Raw genomic sequence first — 18,837 nt, forward strand, 5'->3', positions numbered from 1 at the left:
CGGGCGGGAAAGGGGCGGGGCGGCTGCTGGGGGCTGCTGGGATTGCGGAGGTAACTTTTTCCCGCCGCCGCTGTCCTCCTGTGAGGTGTGTGGAGTCAGTGTCATGTCCCAGACAGATCGCGAGCTGCTCTTGCAAGAGCTGGGAGGTTGGGATTGGGATCTCTGCCGCCGAGAGATGCCCACCGTTCTTCCCAGGCTTCTTATATCCTTCCTGGGAGGGTGGTTGGGCTGCTGGGTGGTTGTGGGGAAGCATCCCGAAACGGCGGGGGGGTTGTGGGGGTGTACCTCCTGCAGCCTTGCATAGTTAGAGCAAAGGCATCCGTGGGAGGGAAAGCGGTGCAGTCTTTGTAAGGGGCAGACACAGGGCAGAAAAGCTAGATGCTGGGCGTTTTACTGGAAATACGAACGGTCCTTCATTGAAATAAAACATTCACGGTAGAAAATAGTGGTGTTCATTTAGCACTGTAGGTAGCTCCTCCCCAAACAAACAAAAAACCAACATAAAACCAATCAAAAAACCACCCCAAGATGTACTCACCAATACACTAGAAATACTCGTGCTGATGGCGTGAGTACTGAGGTACATGAGCCTGCATCGGTTATGAAGCATCCCTGCCTATTTCATGTGGTGGGTGAAGCGTATGTGGAACAGTGAGAGAGAAGCCACTGTGACAGCTGCAGATGCTTTAAAGATGCAACTGTTACAGCAAAATGAGTTTGAGTTTCTTTAACGTTTTTTACTCTATGTATCAAGAGTCTGAAGACTGGACTGAGCATATTCGTAAGTAGTGACCAAGAAGTGCCTCTTCCTATGGGTTGTTGTATTGCAATTGCATTGTAAATTCTGTGTTATTTAAAAATACTTATGCTGTAACTTGTGACTTTCATGGTCATCAGCAATCTTGCCAGACCTTGCATGTTACACAATTTGCATGTTGAATAAGTTTGAAGAAAGTCCATGAAGAAGTTATGCATGCAAGGCTGCTTTTTCCTTCCCGCTACTGATTATTAGACACTTCAAAGAAGGGTTCTTTTTCATCATGTATTTTATTGTCTTTTTGGCCATTATCTTATAGGTGGAAAAACTCTTGTAATACTTGATAGTGGTAAGAAAATGAGGCTGGTATGTAATAAAGTTGAATATTAGTGCCAGCCAGCACATTAAATGTGCAACTACTTGCAGTTTGGAATGTTCTAGTTCCATGGGCAAACAATTGTGCTCAGTCTTCAGCTGAGTAGTCAGTCAGGTGTGGTGATATTATTGATGGGTTTATACATGTAAGAGACGTTACTGTTACTTGATTTTTTGTATAATAAATGTGTGGCAAATGTTGTGTTGCTGCTCTCAAAATCAAATACCTGATCTGTTTCTGCTTGGTGCAGTTCTTTGTTTCATCTGATAGGTTGCTGCGTATTTCTGATAATGACACATTGTTCTTCTATAGCATTTAAATGCTTTGCTTTGCAGGTGTTCTGAGGATCCTGACTGAAATGTTTTTGCCCCATATCAGCCTTGCAGATTTGGAAGAAACTTTTTTCTCAAAAGTATTACCAAAGGTATGACAGCTTCAATTAAATGTGGAATTTTCAGTTGGTCCAGTGCTAAAACCTGCTTAGAACACAGAGATTCTTTTTTGAGGTCACACAATATAATTATTGGTTTGGGTACAATACTTGAAATTAAAATTTTACCCTTTAACAGTTTTATCGATTTTGTTTTGGGTTGTTTCTGAGATTGTTACCATTCTTTACAGTGGGGAGAGGATTGAATGTGCAATGTAATAGTTTCTCCATTCAGTGGTAGAATTGGTTTTTATTTCTTTTTGAGAAGATTGAGTTTTTTGTGAGATGACCATGGTGGAGAATTTTTATGTGAGGTAGCCTCCCAGGACAAAAATGCTGAAGAGCTCAATGCTCAGATATCATGAATAAATGTTGTGAAATATGTTAATAATATAGTGAAAAACTTTTAGACCATACTGACCTAAGATAAGTTCTTTTTTTTGATTAAATGATGGAGAATTTTGTGCTATAGTTGTATGAAAATTCTTCAGTGTTTACATTTTAAATGAAGTAGAGCAAAGCCAAGTTACTGATCTAAGTTTCAAGGCTCAGCTTGTGTATTTTAAGAAGCTGGTAAAAATGGCCACTTGATTTCCATTTCGTTTATTTTATGTCCTGTAGCAGATCTTGGAGGTTACAAGAAAAATGGCTCCTAACAAGCCTATGCTGAACAAGGATTGCCGTACCATACCTATTTATGTTGCATCCTGCACGTGCCTGGAAGCACCTCACTGTCTTTTGCGGTCTCAGCAGTAACACTTGTCAAATATCCAAGGACCTCAACTAAATTATTGTTGTTTGTAGGTCATAGACTTAATTTTTTTTAATGTATTCAAAATGTTAGTGATCGTTCTCAACAAAACCACAAATTTTCTGAGACTAAATTATCCTTTTAAAACAATGTGTAAAAAAATCTTTGGTAGAATGAGGTATATATATTTCAAGTAAATTAGCTGAGAAGTTTGTTTTACTAACAGATTTTTAGGAAAGATAGCAGCTAGTATAGCTTCTGTCTATAATTTGGGAAAACCCTAAGATGGCTTCTTGTTTATCACGTTTTATGATTCAAATGCTAGAAGACATGATTTTCTCCTGTGAGTTATCGCAGTAGCCGGTGACTCCATGCCAAGGAAGCAAGCAGTTAAGAGAATAGTGTTACTATTTGCATGTGTATGTTTATAAATAAAATGTTTAAGTTTTGTTTTGTTGTGACAGACTCTACAGTTATTTGATAACTTGATGTATGAATTATCCACCGAGGCAAAAGGATTAACCAGCCAGAATACAGAGTTATGCAGTACTGTAAGGAATCTTCTGCAGGCAAGTCCCGTGAAATAAGCTGTCAAAGGAGTGTTTACATTATTCTTTGATTTTTACCTAAAATTACAAGTTTTTTTGAATATTTTTACTACCTACTAACTAGATGGCTAAAATGTTATTTGATGTTCCTTTGCAGTTGAAGCTCAATTAACATTTTGTGAATGATTTGATAACATCTAGCATGTGATGCTAATCATAATTAAAAAAAATAATCTCAAATTCTGCTTAATTTCCTAATGCAAATGGAATGTGATTCTCCCTGTTTAAAGAGTGAACCTGGCACCTGGTTATACAGTCACTTAATTCTGAGTTTTAAAATTTTTGTAAATTGAGAAGAGTAGTCAAAAGAAATAACGAAGCTTTCAAAAAATATATGGTATCAGAGAAAAACTCTGGAATTGCTTGATATTTTATGGTGCTTCATTCATCTTTATATGCAAAGAACAGTGAACTTTAAACGCTATAAAAATCTAGGTGCAATTCATCTAAGAAAACAGGCTTTTGAAATCATTGCAGGGGTGAAAAACGTTGTTGTTTATTCTTGCTTTAAGACTATGGTGCAGCTTTTGGAAACTCTGACCGGTTGTGTACGATACATCTGCACACTTCAAGAGTGCGTGCCTCTGGAGAGTATCCGCACCCTTCCATCCTCAGTTCTTCATATAATAAAGAACACATTTACACACTGCAAGGTAGGGCTGTGTTAGAAGGAGAAAAATTCTTATGCTGGCTGGCTTTTAGGAAACACTCACTTTGTAAGAACATCCTATTTTGAAGTAATACTGTTGTGGAATTATTTTTTTCAATTTAAATTTAGTTCTTAAATTTTTTATTCAATGCCCAAGTACAAGATTATTTTCAGCTGTCTGACTGGGTAGTGAAAGGCCCAGACTGCGCTATTTCTGTATTTTGCATCAGTATCAGTTGAACGTTGTGTTTATGAATGTAGGCTCTCTGTGATACCTGTGCGCTTCTGATAGCTGCGATATTTTCAGAGCTACAAATGGTTACCAAAATGGTGCTACTTACTTTATTCCTATGCAAGTTCCACAGTGGATTGAAAGTTGAGGTTAGGATGTTTATGTTGGTTGCGATGAGTAATGTCTTATCAGGTTTCATGTCTGGATTTGCAGATGCAACAGTAATTCCCTCTAGAGCAGTAAAAATAAAACAAGCTCATCATAAGGACACAATAGCTTTTGGTTGGCCTTCCTTTTCACTTTTCAGTTTGTCTTTCCTATGGGAACATTTACATCAGTTTTCCATGTCAGGAGTCAAATGCAGGTGCCATACCTTTATCCAAAGGTTAAGATTTGGAATGCTGCTTCCTTTGTTGCTAACATTGGACTGTTGTGTTCAGAAATATGATCTTAGGTTCATATATTGAGGCCTAACACAAAGCCTGCTAAACTCCCTAGAGCCAGGCAGACTTCATTAGTTGATGAAGCTGCAGGTGAATAGCATTTTATGTTTAGCAAACGGGAGTCAGCAGCAGAAGCTACAGATTGGGCTGTGTATTGAAGTAGGTATGTCTATGCCTTGTTCTTTTTTCCAGTGAAATGTGTGACAAAGCTGTCGGTATTTTCAGCATGTGAAACATCAGACTGTGATTCCTGAACTGGTTTTTATAAACGTCGTCTTCCCTGTTTCCTACAGGACAGTGAATCATTGTACTGTGGGCATCTGCACTTGATTTCTGACCTCCTACAAGCTATGTTCAAGGAAACTTACTCTCTTCAGAAGCAGCTGATGGAACTACTTGATATGATTTCCATGGGCTCTGCTTCTACTGAAGATAACGTCACAGATATGGTGTCAGGTATATGTGCATCTAACATTTTTTTAGTATTGCTCAGTCTTTTTTTTTTTTTTTTTTTCTTATAGAGAGGTATGTTTGAATTTTTAAAACAGGGTTCTGAGCATGCTGACATCCTGACCAGCCTTTCAGACAGCACTGTGTTAAAGCTTGAAATATTTCAGTTTTTCTCCTGAAACTTTCTCTGTGGGGTGGGGCATGTTGTGTAGGTTTGTAGGAAACAGGCAGCATCTAAGCACTCGGCCAAGTTTCCTGATTCTGTGTTAGTGTGATGGTATTTTCTTAGTGCTTGTGGTTGCTGCTGTTTTCCTAGGAGCAGCATAGCTGTGAACTCATGAATCAGACTTCACTCAGTTGTTGCTGTTATTAATTCCTCTGTAGTAATCCACACTGTGCTGGAGATATGCGCTGTCATTTCTGATATGGACCATGCTCTTCATGCCAATACGTGGAAGTTCATAGTCAAGTATGTCATTGAACTCTTTGGATTTTATTGTAATACAAACAGACTGTAATCTTAAATAACCAGTGTTTCAATAGCTTTATGTTCAGAGTTTCAAATAAAATTGAAATTAGAGATTTCAGTTTAGCTATTTAGCTAATAAGTACATTTAGAAATTTAATTTAGGTACTTAGCTAGTATAGTATTAAAGGCCCTGAAGGTAGTTAGGAATTGTGCATGAAAAGTAATAGAAGCTTGTCTTTTGGATTACAATGCAGAAGAAAATCTGAAACACCATCATCTGAATAAATAATCTTAAGAGGCCTGACCTACAGTTTTGTAAGAGTTTTTGACTTGAGTTGTGCTGTCTTGCACTTTCATCCTGCCTTTCCTCTGTGTTTTACTTGTGGCTATGAAGAGGGTTGTTCTCTAAATTTCTGATTTCAGTGTACATTGATGTTGCATCAATACATTGATGTTGCATCAATTAGTGTTACATAAAAGCCTAAATTGAAGAATTAGTTGTTTGGATTTGTACTAACTCATTGCATGCTGGCTTCTGACAACTAAATACCTGATTATATGCCTACTTTTTTAGGCAAAGCCTGAAGCATCATTCTCTGCTGCAGCACCATCTGAAACACAGTGACATCCTTGGTGGCCTGTGCAAGGACACTCTATTTTCTTTTCACTCCTGTTTGCAGCTGGCTGAGCAAATGAAGATGTCAGAGATACAGGTGAATCAAAAAGCTCCCAAAGCTGCCATCAAACTTGAGGAGGATAAATTCTTTGTTCTGTATTATTGCTTGGAGTGGTTTGGGTTTGGTTTGTTGGGTTGTTTGGTTGGGTTTTTTTCACTTCCTGTAGTAGGCAGAGTATGTAGTTCTTTTGAAACCAAGTGAAAAAACATAACTTTGTTTAGATTGGGGATGTTTTAGCAAGGCACTGAAAAAAAGTTTCCACCATACTCTATGGAAATGTCTTTTATTTCCTAAACTGACAATATCCTAAGGTCAATCAAAAGATAACATTGCAATTCTGAATATTGCCACAAAAATGTTGAGGCCTACTGAAGATTTTTACAGTTTTTCTCTCATAGCTGTGGAGTCTGTAGAGAATCAAGTTTGAAATAGGTTTTAAACATTGTTAGCAATTTAACTTCATTTTTTTCTTGTATTACTCTGTATGTGAAGTTTTAGAGCTGCTTTTTTTGGGCAGGATGGTGCTGACCTCAGGCTGTTCCAGAAGACGGTCAAACTGTGTAGATTCTTTGCTAATTCCCTTGCACACTACACCAAGGTAGGTTTTAATACTTTAATTATATGTTAGTATTAAATTAAAGCCTCTGGTCTGCAAATGGAATAATTTTGTACTGCATTGTATCTTAACAATTTATAACTGTACCGTATGGGTGGTATAATTGACATCCACGCGTAACCTGCTTGTAGTTCTTCCACCTGTATATACTCAGAAGCCTAAGCAGGATTACTGCTGTGATTCAACAGAAAAGCAAACAGAAATAATAAGCTGTTGCAAGCAGTGTCACTGAGGAGTGGGGTCCAGTCTTTACAGGCAGCCTTGAGACAGTGCAACAGAAACTATCTGGAAGCATTAAGCAGATGAAACCTGTTGCCAGGTTGTTTCAGTTGTTTGTTTCGTCAACCGAAAATGATGTGGCATTAGTAAGAAGAAGTGTCCGTGCACTTACTCTTGTTAGCTTTGACACTGATTTCTTGCTCTTTTCCTGGCCCTTTCACTTTGTTGCTGTGTTCTCTTTTTCTCATTATTAGAAGACATGCTGTAAATCTACCCGTTTTAAGAATGGATGTGAAAAACTTTTGCTCTTTAGGAATAGCACTGATGGTACATTCTGCATCTGTTCTGTCCCATGGGATAAAAGCAGGGGGATGATTTTTTTTGTTGTGTTTTTTTTTTCTTCTGCACAAAACAAATAGCGTTTTGACAGGATAAAGCAGCCTTACAGTGTGTATGAGACCACTTCAGATTTCTGTGGCTCTCTGTGACTATTACAAATGTACTTACCAATTTTTTTAAGCATGCCTCTAAATTTAGCCAGTTCACCTACAATATATATATATATACATGTAGTGTAATTAGTCTTAGGAGCACTTTCTTCATTGTTTGCTTTGCACTTGTTTTGTGCTGTGGATTGTTAGAACTTAAGCAATTTTTGCAGTATAGTAGTTTGCACACCAGTATAGTAAAATGGAAAGGAAGTGTACTTAATCATGTATTTTATATTAAAAGTACCATTCAAAACTAATAATTTTTGCAGGAATTTCTTTCTTTCTTCTCTGATTTGTGTTCTCAGTTACATCAGCTCTTTCTTCAGATATACAGGTAAGTGAAGTACAAATAATTGATTATTGATAGTATCTTAACATCTCCATCCTTCATTCTTAGTTTTTGAGATGTAAAAATACAATTCTTGTTCTAGAGCTGTTACCTTCCTTTTTTCATGTACGGAAAACTAAAATATGTTTTTAATAAATTGGGCATTTTTGTGTGATACTAATTACCTCTACCCCGTTTTTGATGAGTGTCCAGTATTGACAAACCACTGACTTTGTTGCAATAACTTATGTCAACATTTCTTAACAATTTATGTGCAGAATATGCAGATTATCTTGGACACTGGGTCTATTTATGCAAGTTGAAAATTCTTGTTCCTGAAGTCAAAATTCCCCAAGGTAGGATTTGCCCTTTAGTCACCTTGAAATGAAGCAATTAGGCAGGGTTAAAACTGAGCAACCCAGCAGTGTACCTTCCAGTTTGAAACAGATTGTTTTCAATCTCTAAGACAAAGTACAGAAACATTTATCCTGAAGGGAGAGAGCATCAGAAACAGAGCATTCTGAAATTTTTCATAGCTTTACTGTTGTGTTTATAATCTTGTGAAATCTCACAAAAGGACTCTGTGGTTCTCTCGGAAGCAAGCACTTTTTTAACATTATGCTTGTGAAGCCTAACAGTCTGCAAGTGGCTGACTTTTTCTTTCAAAAGTTTTGTTGTATTTGCTGCAACAGTGGGGAAGAATAGTGGAAAGTGGACTTCATAATCGAGGGCTGATTTCAGTCATTCTTTTGGAATTGAAACCAGGTTCTGTGGTGAGATGTGCACATGAGTTCACTATGTGTTTCACTGCAAGGTCAGGTGGATTTTTTTATGAGTTTCCTTTTCTAACCTTACTTACATTGTAGATCTTTTTCAAGTGGAAGGTTGTGAAATTTTATTCACTCAGCAAAACTGAGCAGGATTTTTGAGTAGGAAGCATTTTTACAGTTAGTAAGTTGTAAGAGAGGTTTTCGTTTCATGAATTCCTTTGCTTTATACTCAGTTCTTTTTTTCTTCTATTGCTCAGGGTCTTTTTTCTCTTCAAAGAAATTTTGGTACACTTTTATTAGTGTCATGTGTTAGATCAGTGCTATCACATTTATGACCATCAAATTGTGTATACAGGTGTTTGCTTGGTTTTTCATTGCTTGACTTGTTTGTGATTCAGTGTAGTTCTTCTTAGGTGTGTTATGTATTTTACATGTGTTTTCCATGAGCCTGTAAGATTTTCTTTCAATGTTTCATAAAATACTTGATTATGATGTTTAGTTTAATGAGTGAATGCAGAGTTGTAACTCTCAGGCTACAATACATACTCTAAAATGGGGAGCCTTTTATTTCATAATAACAAGGAAATAATGAATTTGCCTTTTTGTAGTTCTTTTGAAAAACGTTACTGAGAATGCTACTGTAACTTTTTTTTTCTGGCCCCCCTTAGCAAATTTCCTCCCAGTCTCTATGCTCCAAACATCTTAGAAGTTCATCGAGATGAAATATCCCGGGTTTTTCTTGTGGCTCTGGACCCTCTCATCAACCAGCTGCTTCCCTTTAGCCCTTTTATGGAGCAAGTGTTAAGTGAAAAGTTAGGTGGGTTTAAAATACAGCTACTACTGCTATAGTACTACATAAGCATCTTTGAGGGATCAGGGCTGATGTTTTGACTTTATGGACTATCAGTTGTATTCTGATTTGCTTGGCTCTGATTGTTTTGAAAGTGCTATGATATAATCACTTGCGTGCTAGCTCAGATTAATTTTATAACCAATAGTTCCTGTTGAATGCATCTTTTCCGAAGTACTTTCAATAACTTCATTATCAATCTGGTTAATAAAAATCCTATCAATTCTGCTGCTTTGTGTAATTTCAGTCCACGTTTGTCACAAATTTTCAAAGTAAGCTGAAATTTTTCTGCTCTTCTGTTGGTGGGAGAAGACAGCTATTTTTTCCTAAATTATTTTCTGTGAAAAGTAGAATGCCTTCAAACTGGGAAATGATCGTCTTTTTGTTACAACACGCCCCCCTCCCCAATTTCTGCCCTGACCAGTGTGTCAGAATTCTGAGATAGCCGACTTGCTTCTCTCCCATATGTGTACCCTGGCCTTGTGATTATCCTAACACACTTAGAAGAAAACTTTGTGTTTTCAGTGTTTGAGACATCCCATGCTTTCAAGGAGACTGGATGCATAAGGCATCTAGATTGTAACTCTTTCGCAGCATCTTGCAGTGACAGTGTAAAACTGGAATATTTTAGATTTTGCAGGATTCAGTATATTGCATTTATTTTTCACTTCAAACACAGTGTTCATGATGAAATGTTCCTTTTTTCCCAGCTGTCTGTGATTTTTTGATTGTTTTACTAGGAACATTTGTCATTTGTTTAAAAGCCAGTTTACACACAACCAAGGCAACTAGCATCACTTTTTAAAACTTCTACAGGTCTCCCTCCTGAGCAGCAGCTCCCTCAGTGTCTCATCCTGATTACCATAATGGACAAGCTGTCCACTCAGCCTGAAGAAGTGCAGACTCTCTGGAACACAGGAAAAAGGTACTAAAAAGGTTTTCCTTGTAGTTCTTCACCTCTTCATTACAGTAATCAGCCTATATGAGCAAACGGAGTGGCTCAGCTGCTGGGGTTTCCCTTGCAACTGTATAGTAACATGTCTTACTCTATGGATTCGTACCCTTGTGGTGTGAAAAACAGGATCTGATGTTCAGTGATTCAGCAGTGAAGGATACAGAACCATAAATGTCTTTGTTTTTTCAGGAAAGGAATGGTATTTAGAGTACATCCATGGTAGGAAGAGAGAGATGTATGTAATTTGTTGATACTTCGTCTTGCATTTTTATGCCTAAACTCTCTAATAATCACCTGAATTTGTAAAAGAGGAAGATAGGAACGGAAATCTCATGTAAAAGCACTGAAGTTACTGCCATTGTTTCTGGTCAAAGACACAGATTCTGTACTTCAGATGTTGCTTGCAGGATTTGGGATTTGCAAATCTGTAACCCAGCTGTGTTTCTCCACCAAACCCCACCTTCTTTTTTTTTCTTTTACCCTTGTAGCCTGTCTTTGTTTTCAGCTCTCTTCTTCAGTTTCCAGCAATGTTCTGCCGAGCTTTCTCTCCCTGTTTGTTTGCCAGAGGTGATTAGTACAGGACAGCCAGCAGTTCCCATCACCCTCTATCACTATGTCTGTGTCCACCTGTGCTCCTTCATTGCTTCCACACTCCCATCACACTTTCCTCAGCTGGTAAGATATTTTTTTTTTTTGCTTATCACCTTCTCAGCTGTTGTGATGCATAGATACTGTTTAAAAAAGGAGTTCTTTCTAATGATCTAGCTCTGAAGAGATGCTTAGGTATGAAGTTCTGTAGAAAGGAGCTGGGATACAGTTACATGACTGGCATTCAATTATAAAGCAAATGTCACTTGTGGGAAAGGGGAAAATAAAGCTTCATATAAGTTCTTGAGAACCTCTGTGGCGTTGGAAATTTTTGTTCTTTTTGGGTGGAGGGGAGCTCAACTTGTTATAAAAGTTCAGCGCCTTCTTTTCTGCAGTATTCAACTTGTATTAAATTTACCTGGATTTTTTAGTCTATACTGTGAAGTAATAAAGTGACATTTAATATTTAAATACTAAATAAATACATATTAAATAGATAAATGTTAATTAAATAAAAATAAATAGATTATATTGTTGTATTCCAGCTAATAACATGCCATAAAATAATAAGTAGTATTTTTTTTACTTCAGAGGAGTATTCAGGGCTTTGATTAAGGTTATATAATGTTTTAGAAGTTTTTCACTTTTTCCTGCACATAGACAAAAGAACCTCTAGATAAATGTTAACCTTTGTAAAATTAAGTCACAAAAACTATAGCTCTAATTTAGTTTTTCTTTTTCTGAATGCTACATTCCTCTTTCAGATAAAATTTGTGTTCTGAAAAGAGGGACAAGTTTTATTTGGTTTTCAGTAAACTGCTAATAAAGCTGGCAAGGACATTGGCAATACATTGCTTTTAAAATAAAAACAACAAACCCATAAAGTTGCCTTGTGAAGAAGGGATGCACATGATGGAATGTTTTGAAAAATGAAGGATTCTCAGCCCATTGAAATGGATGTACATAGACATTCGAAGTATGCAAAACTAAAGGTGTAGCTGCTTGCTTGATGGTGTAGCTGAAGACAGAGTGTGAAAATGAGTTCTTAAAACGTTTTAGATTGGATAAGCTGAAAATCCTACTAGGTTTTTTGATAATTAGTGGAGTAAAAGTAATAGTAGGCCTGCAGTCTGTTTCTGCATGAATTTACATACATACTTTCTCCTCAGGAGTATGCTCTGCTGGATGCTGTGCTGGGTTCTAGTATGATCACGTCTCTGCTGGCAATGGACTCATGGTGCTTCCTTGCCCGGTAAGATTTTTTTTTTTTTTTGTTACGGGTCAAGCAGGATTTCCAGAGATCCAGTTAGTTCTGTTGTATATAATTCCTTGAGAGAGACTTTTTAAAGACAAAATTGTCCCATAACTGGATTCTTTTCAGATATAGAGCATAGTTTGAAAATTAGAAGCAGAAATGGCTTAGCTATTTTTACATTCATGCACGCAAGGGGGACATACCTTTTCTATTATTTAATAATTGGGGTTTGGAATGGTTCTCACAAGTAAATTGTGTTTGTGCATATCAAGTTTAAATATGTTAAAGGAAATGGCCATCTCTCAGACAAGATTTATGATATTTAGTCTGTAAAAGAGCAGGAAGTACAGACTCACAAGCTTCCATCTCTCACATTCTAGATATGGAACAGCTGAACTGTGTGCTCACCACGTTGTTGTGATCGCCCACTTGGTAAGAACTACAAGGCAATTTGGCACCAGTTTTAATCCTAGTCCTACTAGCAAACTTTCTAAATGAGCAAAGACAGGAATTTCATTTTTTTTCCAAATCCAAACTGTGTTTGGGTTGTTAATTAGCAATAGCAGTACTGTGAAAATACAAAACAATATGCTGAGGATTTCCAGCATGTCCTGTATTGTTTTATTTAGACTGTTACTGCTGTGATCCCACGTAGCAACTCTCGGAACGTTCTGTATAGAATTCATTTGCTGAGTGGTGATTTTTTCCTTAATTTAATTAGATTCATTATCTTTTATTTTAATTTTATCCTAATTCAGATAAAGTCTTGGCCCAGTGACTGTTACCAAGTCTCTGCCTTGGGTGTTCTGCTGAGGCGTATGCTGTTCTTGATGGCTCCAGATCATCAGGCAAGTATAGCACCAGCATCTTCTGTCCTTAATAGAAGAGATTTGAATCAGTGGCCTGTGTTAAAATACCCTCTTTCAGTTCTTCAGAAATGACAAGGTGTTGAGTGCTTGCTTGCTGTACTTGATATTGTACTTGTTGCTACTTTGTCACAGCAGATCCCAATTTGTGCAGGTGTGCTTTTTAAAATAAGAGGCACATAACACCTTTTGTAAGAGTGGTCTTACTAAGTGGTGAATAAGTCATTTTTTTGACCAAGTATGAAAACAGCACATCTCCCAGATTTGCTGAGACTGTATGTCCTGTCCTTGCATCTGCAGCTGGTGTTCATCAGTGTTCTCATGTCATCAGATACAGAGTAGTATCCTTTCCTGTCAGTGCCTCTCTATTTACCTTGGAGAGGCTAAAGCTCTTTCTTCTGGTTGCTAGGGGCATTGCTTCAAGCAGCTGAAAGAGTAAGTTGCTTAGTCATTCTGATGTCCTATATGTGATGGTGGAGGTAGCAGTTCTAGAAGGTTTTTATATAAGAAGTTTTATTTAATTTAAATAAAAGGTTTTACACAACTTTATTCTCATGTAATATTTGAAAAGGTAACTGGCAGTACATTTTGGTTGCTCAAGTTTCTAACAGATTATCAAATTGTCTTCCAGTCTGTTTAGTTCTTGTTAACTTCTGTTTGCAGGTAGAATTTGCTCATAAGTTTCTTCCAGAAGAGGTGGAGAACTTGCCTGTGTGGCAGCACTTATCCCTCAAGGCCCTGAATCCTGATCTGAGGAAACAAGTGGCATGTCAGCTCTGTGTGGCAGGGCTCGCACAGTGCAGGCGATGGCTGAATAGCAGCCGCATTCTGGGAGAGCTTCAATCTGTGGTAAAGGAGATGTCATTCTTTTTGTAAAAAAACATGTGAACTCTGGATTTCCAAACTATAAGGATTCTGTTCCTGTCACCTCAGTTCTGTTTTTCTGTGTGTTGCGCAGCTTTTTTCCATGCTTAATTGGCATATGCCTGAGCAAGAACTCTCATTTTAATGTTTTCTCCTAGTACACAACACCTTAGGACCCTCTAGTCTGAGGGTGTCAGTAAAGGTCTTGTGGTTTATTAGTTATTCTAGTTGTTAGCTCTCTGGGTGAGTAAATGTATTTTTCTTTAGAAATTCTGATTTATATTATGTCATACAATTATTTTTAAGTTTTGGAGTCCTGGCTGGTTTTATGCAGCATTAAATCTGAAAGATGCTCACTGGTCTCCTGGGCAAAGGAGTGTGAGAAACCAGAGACTTCCACATGAAGTATCTGCTGCCAGCTTTCGCCTGCTAATGTAGTGTAATTTCACTACAGCGCTGTGTGAAACTCACAGAAGTAACAGATGGTTTCCTTGCTTTGGAAGCTTTATTGGCCAGTGGCCTGGTGGATTAGCTGTACTGTACAGCTGATGCAGCACATTGGGCTTCTTGCCATCTTGTATCATTTTAAATGTTTGATATGAGCCTGGGGGTTTGGTTTGTTTTAAATGTAATTTTTTTTGGTCTTACTAATACATTTTTTCCTACTAGAATACTGCCCTTTCTGTCCTGTTGGCTGCATGCAGTTTTGCTGATGACACTCTGGAGGCAGAACTTCAGGCATCTGTCTTGGAAGTGCTTGGTCAGTTCTGGACTTTTCTGCAGGCTAAGCAGGTAAGAGAATTTGCTGCTCCAATGATGAAAGCACAAGGTCTCTGGGAGGCTGGTGCTGTATCATCATGTGTTTGTTACTAAGTTGTTTTACTTGGATTGGACCGTTTGTGTAAAGCACAGTGTAGCTGTGCTTCCCATGTGCTGTCAGCTGGTTTGTGTATTAGGCAGGTGCCTGCTCTGGGAAGTGGAGTTTGAATTTTCCTGAATGTTAAATATATTGGCACCTTCTTACTCTGTTACTTGGTGTCAGATTCAGACTTGCTTAACAAGAAGTCTGAAATACCTTATTCTGATTCATACCAGTTACAAATTTGGCTTATTTTAAATGTTCATTAGCATGTGAACAAAACTCATGGTGATCTAATTAGAACATAGCTTGTTAGCACATGAAAACCCATAGAGCTAGTAACCTTCCTCCTGTATTTGAGAACAAGGGGGTAAGACAATGCCCTGGCGACTGTATACCTGTTCATGGCTGCAGTTGCAGTAAAGAGGAAAAGGATTGTCATGGTTCATACTCTGGATTAAAAAAGAAAGTCTGAGTGGGGGTGAAGAAGAGCCAACAATGTGCCCCTTCAGAAGTCTCTTCCAACCTCAGCCATTCTGTGGAGACATTTGGCAAATGATCAGTGAAAAGAAATAGTTCAGATAACCTTTAGCTGCTTATATTAGTGAGTGGAAGAAGGAGATAAGGGATAAGAAATATTTTTAATAAAAATCAAAGAAAAGGGTGTTGTAAAATATGACTACCTAGAAGTATTTATATGACTGTTTTAATATTTGCTGCTGCTTACGATGTGTTGTTTTAGGTGTGTGAAGTTAAGCTAAGAATTTTGGAACACTACTGTAACTTTAAATTCTTTCTTAAGCAGTTACTCTATAAGCTAAAATGCAGTGTTACTAACATCTTGTGATCTGTTGAAGGTCTCAGATGAGCCATGTCTCCAGCAGACACTGTGTTTACTACTTCACCTTTTGGAATTCTTTGTCCAAGCATTAGATGCGCAACCAATTACTCAGGTAAAAAAAAAAAACCGCACAAAACAAAACCTTACAGATTAGGAATAATTTACTACATGAAAACAAAGTTCTTTGTGATTTACTGAAATCTCAAATGAGTTATTTCATGGTCTGGCCTTCTCTTTAACACATGGAGGTTCCTAATTTTATTTCTTCCTTGATTACTTTCCTGGTCTTTAAACCAAGTATATGGCACTTTGCTTCTGAGACTCCCGTTACTCTCTAAGGTAATTGAGACATACGGCTGTGCTGTAGAGAATGCTCATTGCTTTCTAAAATGCACACTGCAGCTTTATACTAGCCAGTTTTATTCAAGGTGTAGCATACCCCCTCCTGTTTTCAGTCCAGTTTTCTAAACTCAGTGTCCTGAGATTTAAGGGTGAGATGGTTTTCACCTGCAGTCTGTTCAATGGAGCTTCACTGGAGTTTGTTTTCTGCAGGTATTTGCATTGCAGTCTTCCCTTTTCCAGTTGGATCCTCCAGATCATGTTCGCCTAGCGATGGTGGATTTTCTCTCTTCTATGGGAAAGGTGTTTATACCACAAGAAGCACAGGTAAATATAATTGTGGCGTTAGTGAAATAATCTTGTCTTTTGATGACAAGATATACTATTTATTTAAATATAAAGTTAATGGATTAATTTCATTAAATACATACAGGAGTGCCAGGGCATAATCATCTGGGAAACTTGTTAATGGTCTAGAGCAGTTTTATTTTTCATCCAGACTTGCTGAGTGCATGTCAGATGCTTGGTTTATTCATTTGCTTGTTGCTTCTCACCAGTTATTCGGACTGATGTTTGAACCTCCAAGAAGAAAGAATAGAACATGTCACCTCCCTCATGGTGTTGTTTTTGTCAGACAGGGCAGTAGCACTCTCCTGTTTCACAAACCTGTGCCTTGACCTTAGAGTGAATCTTTAATAATTGATCATTATGGTAAGATGTGCACAACTAACTCTTTGGAACTGATAGATATCTGTTCCTCTTTCAGAGGCAAGTTGTACCCCAGTTGTCGTGTTTGTTTGCTTCTCTGCTAGCTGACCAGACCTGGCTGATTCATCAGCACGCATTAGAGGCATTCACACATTTTGCAGAGGTAAGCATAGAAGAGCTCTGGATGCCTGTATTTGGCTCTGTTAACTTTTGTTGTACAAAAATTCTTCTGTCTTAAACGTTTGCTGCTCTTCACTAACCCATCTGGATCTTAGTATTACTTTTGATGTGCCATAGCATCTGTAATGAGGGCTCATAGAGCTGGAAGTGAAGGAAGATGAAGCACAGGTTGCTTAGATTGATTACACCAGAGAAGGGACTGTCACAGAAACATTTTTTACTTTGTTCCTTTGTAAATACAAATGTACTAAACTATTACTCAACATTTTTGGCAGGAAACAAGCCATGAAGATGTTGTTCCTCAGTGCCTTAATTCTGAAGAAATTAAGAACAAAGTTGTTAGTTTTCTGGCTAAGGTATGTATGTTTGAACCATTTTACTGCTTTCTTACTTGATGTTGTACACATCCATAGTAAGCAGTACACGGCCTGTGTCTATAACTGCGTTGTCTGCATGGTGATTAAATAAGTAAATTTAAAATTAATTGTTCTGTTAACTGGGATCTGGTTGAACTTTTCTACTTGCTTTAATCAGCAGAATTAACAACTGCCATTCCTGTACATGTTGCTCTGCCAGTACTTCTGAACTTCTGATTTTTCCCTTCTTGAACAACAACAAAAAGATTAAATTGCAGTTGTTGTTGTAAGCAGAGAAGTTCTCTGTTTAAAAAGACAGTAACTTCATATTCAGTTTGTGTTATTTCCTTCCCTGTTTCTCTTGGGTCAGTTTCTGAAAGCTAGATGAACATGTATGAAGCATCTTAGTCCCTTTTTGCATGTTATAAAAAATTCTCTTAGGAGCAGATGGCTGTTCAGGCAGAACATGAACAGTGGGAAAGAGGAGGTGGTTGTCATTGTGTAACCTAAGGCAGGGCTACCTGCATGAACCGTTTTTGACAAACAGATAATTAGCAAAAGAACTGATAGCTGTCAGTGATGCTACACTAAAGCTGTAGATAACTTCAGTCTCCTGCTCAGAAGAGTGCGCGAGAAGTTAGATTAATCTTGAACTGCATGTTAAGATCCCTGTCTCGCTCGCTCCCTCCCCTTTGTGGCATATAAATTGAGCCTGCAAAGGCTGGTAATGCTACCTTGGTTTAGTACCTCTCCTGTGGCTTTCTCCCTAGACAAGGCAAGTAGAAGAGACAACAGAAGCACGAACAGAACGCATGAAGCAAGAAAGGCTTACCTGCAGTGCACAGTTCATGAAAATGGATGGAAAACTGGAGTCAACAGGAGAGGTATGTGCACTTCTTTAACCTATCTGGGCTCCACTCAATTGCTGTCAGTTCTGGGAAGTCTCTAAAGAGGTTCAAGATGGTCTTGCTGCCTGCCATGGTTGTGTGCACACCTGGCCCTTAGTATTATAACCTGAATGCTCTGTTTTGCCTGCCAGCTGCAAAACTCTCACAAGGCAAGGGGAGTCACTTTGCAGCTCTTCTTCCTTCTAAGGGTTTTTTTTTGCATTTGGATGAAGACTGATTGCTTATGTAGAGCATTATAAATGATGTCTCCTGTTAAATCTGCAGCCTCTGGCAAAAAAAGCGTGTCACTCACCCTCTGAGGAGGAGTATAAATCAGCAGTAGGCACGATGGAGGGGGCAGTGGAGGCTGTGAAGCTGCTGCTCCGGAAAGGGTCACCCCCTGCTTGGCTTGCGGTAAAACTGGAGACTCTACATACAGCTGTAGCTGACCTCAGAGACAGTGTACGGTAAGGTGCTCAACAGGTTTTAGAACAATAAACCAGCTCAGCTCCCTGCTCTGAGGGAAGAGATGCCTTTGTAGCTGTGATTACTGGAGAAGAAAAAACTGCCACGGGGCGATGCTCTGTGTCAAAATGAACTGAGGTGTGAGATACTTTCTTAATAACTGGCTGGAAGGACTGATCTATTTTAATGGACGCTATCGTGCACCTGAGCTGTCATTTTGTATGTTGCTGATGTATAGCTTGCTCTTCTAAGCTACTGTATCGTGATAAACACGTCATGAGATTGTTTTGAATACTAAGATGTTTGAATCTGTTGTGAAAGTAACAGTTACCTTTGTTCCCCTCATGTCCAGGTGACCAGGCACTAGGTGTTTTTATCTTAATTTTAAAATACACAAGAATAACAGTTTAAGGCTCTGTACTGTTCTCTGAACATACCTCTGCCGCTGGGTTCCACTCCACACTATGGTCATCTTTTTTAAAAAATAATCTTTATTGGTCACAGTTAAGAGCAGAAAGAATGCTTAAGCAGTTTGTGTTCAGTGGTCCTTCACTGTAT

The 18,837-nt window shown here is 38.2% G+C and overlaps 1 protein-coding gene across 2 annotated transcripts; it reads left to right on the forward strand.

Moving 5' to 3' along the window:
* Window positions 1-31: 31 nt before the first annotated feature.
* Window positions 32-18,690, forward strand: C11H1orf112 (chromosome 11 C1orf112 homolog). Of its 2 annotated transcripts, XM_040609993.1 has the most exons (24): window positions 32-202; window positions 742-781; window positions 1,469-1,557; window positions 2,779-2,883; window positions 3,435-3,575; window positions 4,540-4,702; window positions 5,081-5,165; window positions 5,740-5,878; window positions 6,360-6,440; window positions 7,438-7,502; window positions 8,935-9,083; window positions 9,933-10,041; window positions 10,560-10,746; window positions 11,829-11,911; window positions 12,295-12,346; window positions 12,673-12,762; window positions 13,444-13,629; window positions 14,314-14,436; window positions 15,361-15,456; window positions 15,897-16,010; window positions 16,450-16,554; window positions 16,847-16,927; window positions 17,698-17,811; window positions 18,100-18,690. In XM_040609993.1, the coding sequence occupies exons 1-24, from the start codon at window positions 104-106 to the stop codon at window positions 18,283-18,285; spliced, it is 2,682 nt and encodes an 893-aa protein (XP_040465927.1). In that variant the 5' UTR covers window positions 32-103; the 3' UTR covers window positions 18,286-18,690. The 2 variants fall into 2 exon arrangements, with proteins under 2 accessions (XP_040465927.1, XP_040465928.1); XM_040609994.1 differs by lacking the exons at window positions 32-202; window positions 742-781; window positions 1,469-1,557; ... (5 more) ...; window positions 6,360-6,440; window positions 7,438-7,502 and adding an exon at window positions 7,545-7,852.
* The last annotated feature ends 147 nt before the right edge of the window (window positions 18,691-18,837 follow it).

The sequence above is a fragment of the Falco naumanni genome, chromosome 11, assembly GCF_017639655.2.
Source record: "Falco naumanni isolate bFalNau1 chromosome 11, bFalNau1.pat, whole genome shotgun sequence".
NCBI lineage: Eukaryota > Metazoa > Chordata > Aves > Falconiformes > Falconidae > Falco > Falco naumanni.

Excerpts from the sequence above, each read along its gene's own strand:
- C11H1orf112 (XM_040609993.1), top strand. The coding sequence starts at position 104 with ATGTCCCAGACAGATCGCGAGCTGCTCTTGCAAGAGCTGGGAGGTTGG. Across the intron at positions 14,437-15,360 it reads CTTTTCTGCAGGCTAAGCAG|GTCTCAGATGAGCCATGTCT; the intron begins GTAAGAGAATTT and ends GATCTGTTGAAG. Across the intron at positions 16,555-16,846 it reads CATTCACACATTTTGCAGAG|GAAACAAGCCATGAAGATGT; the intron begins GTAAGCATAGAA and ends CATTTTTGGCAG.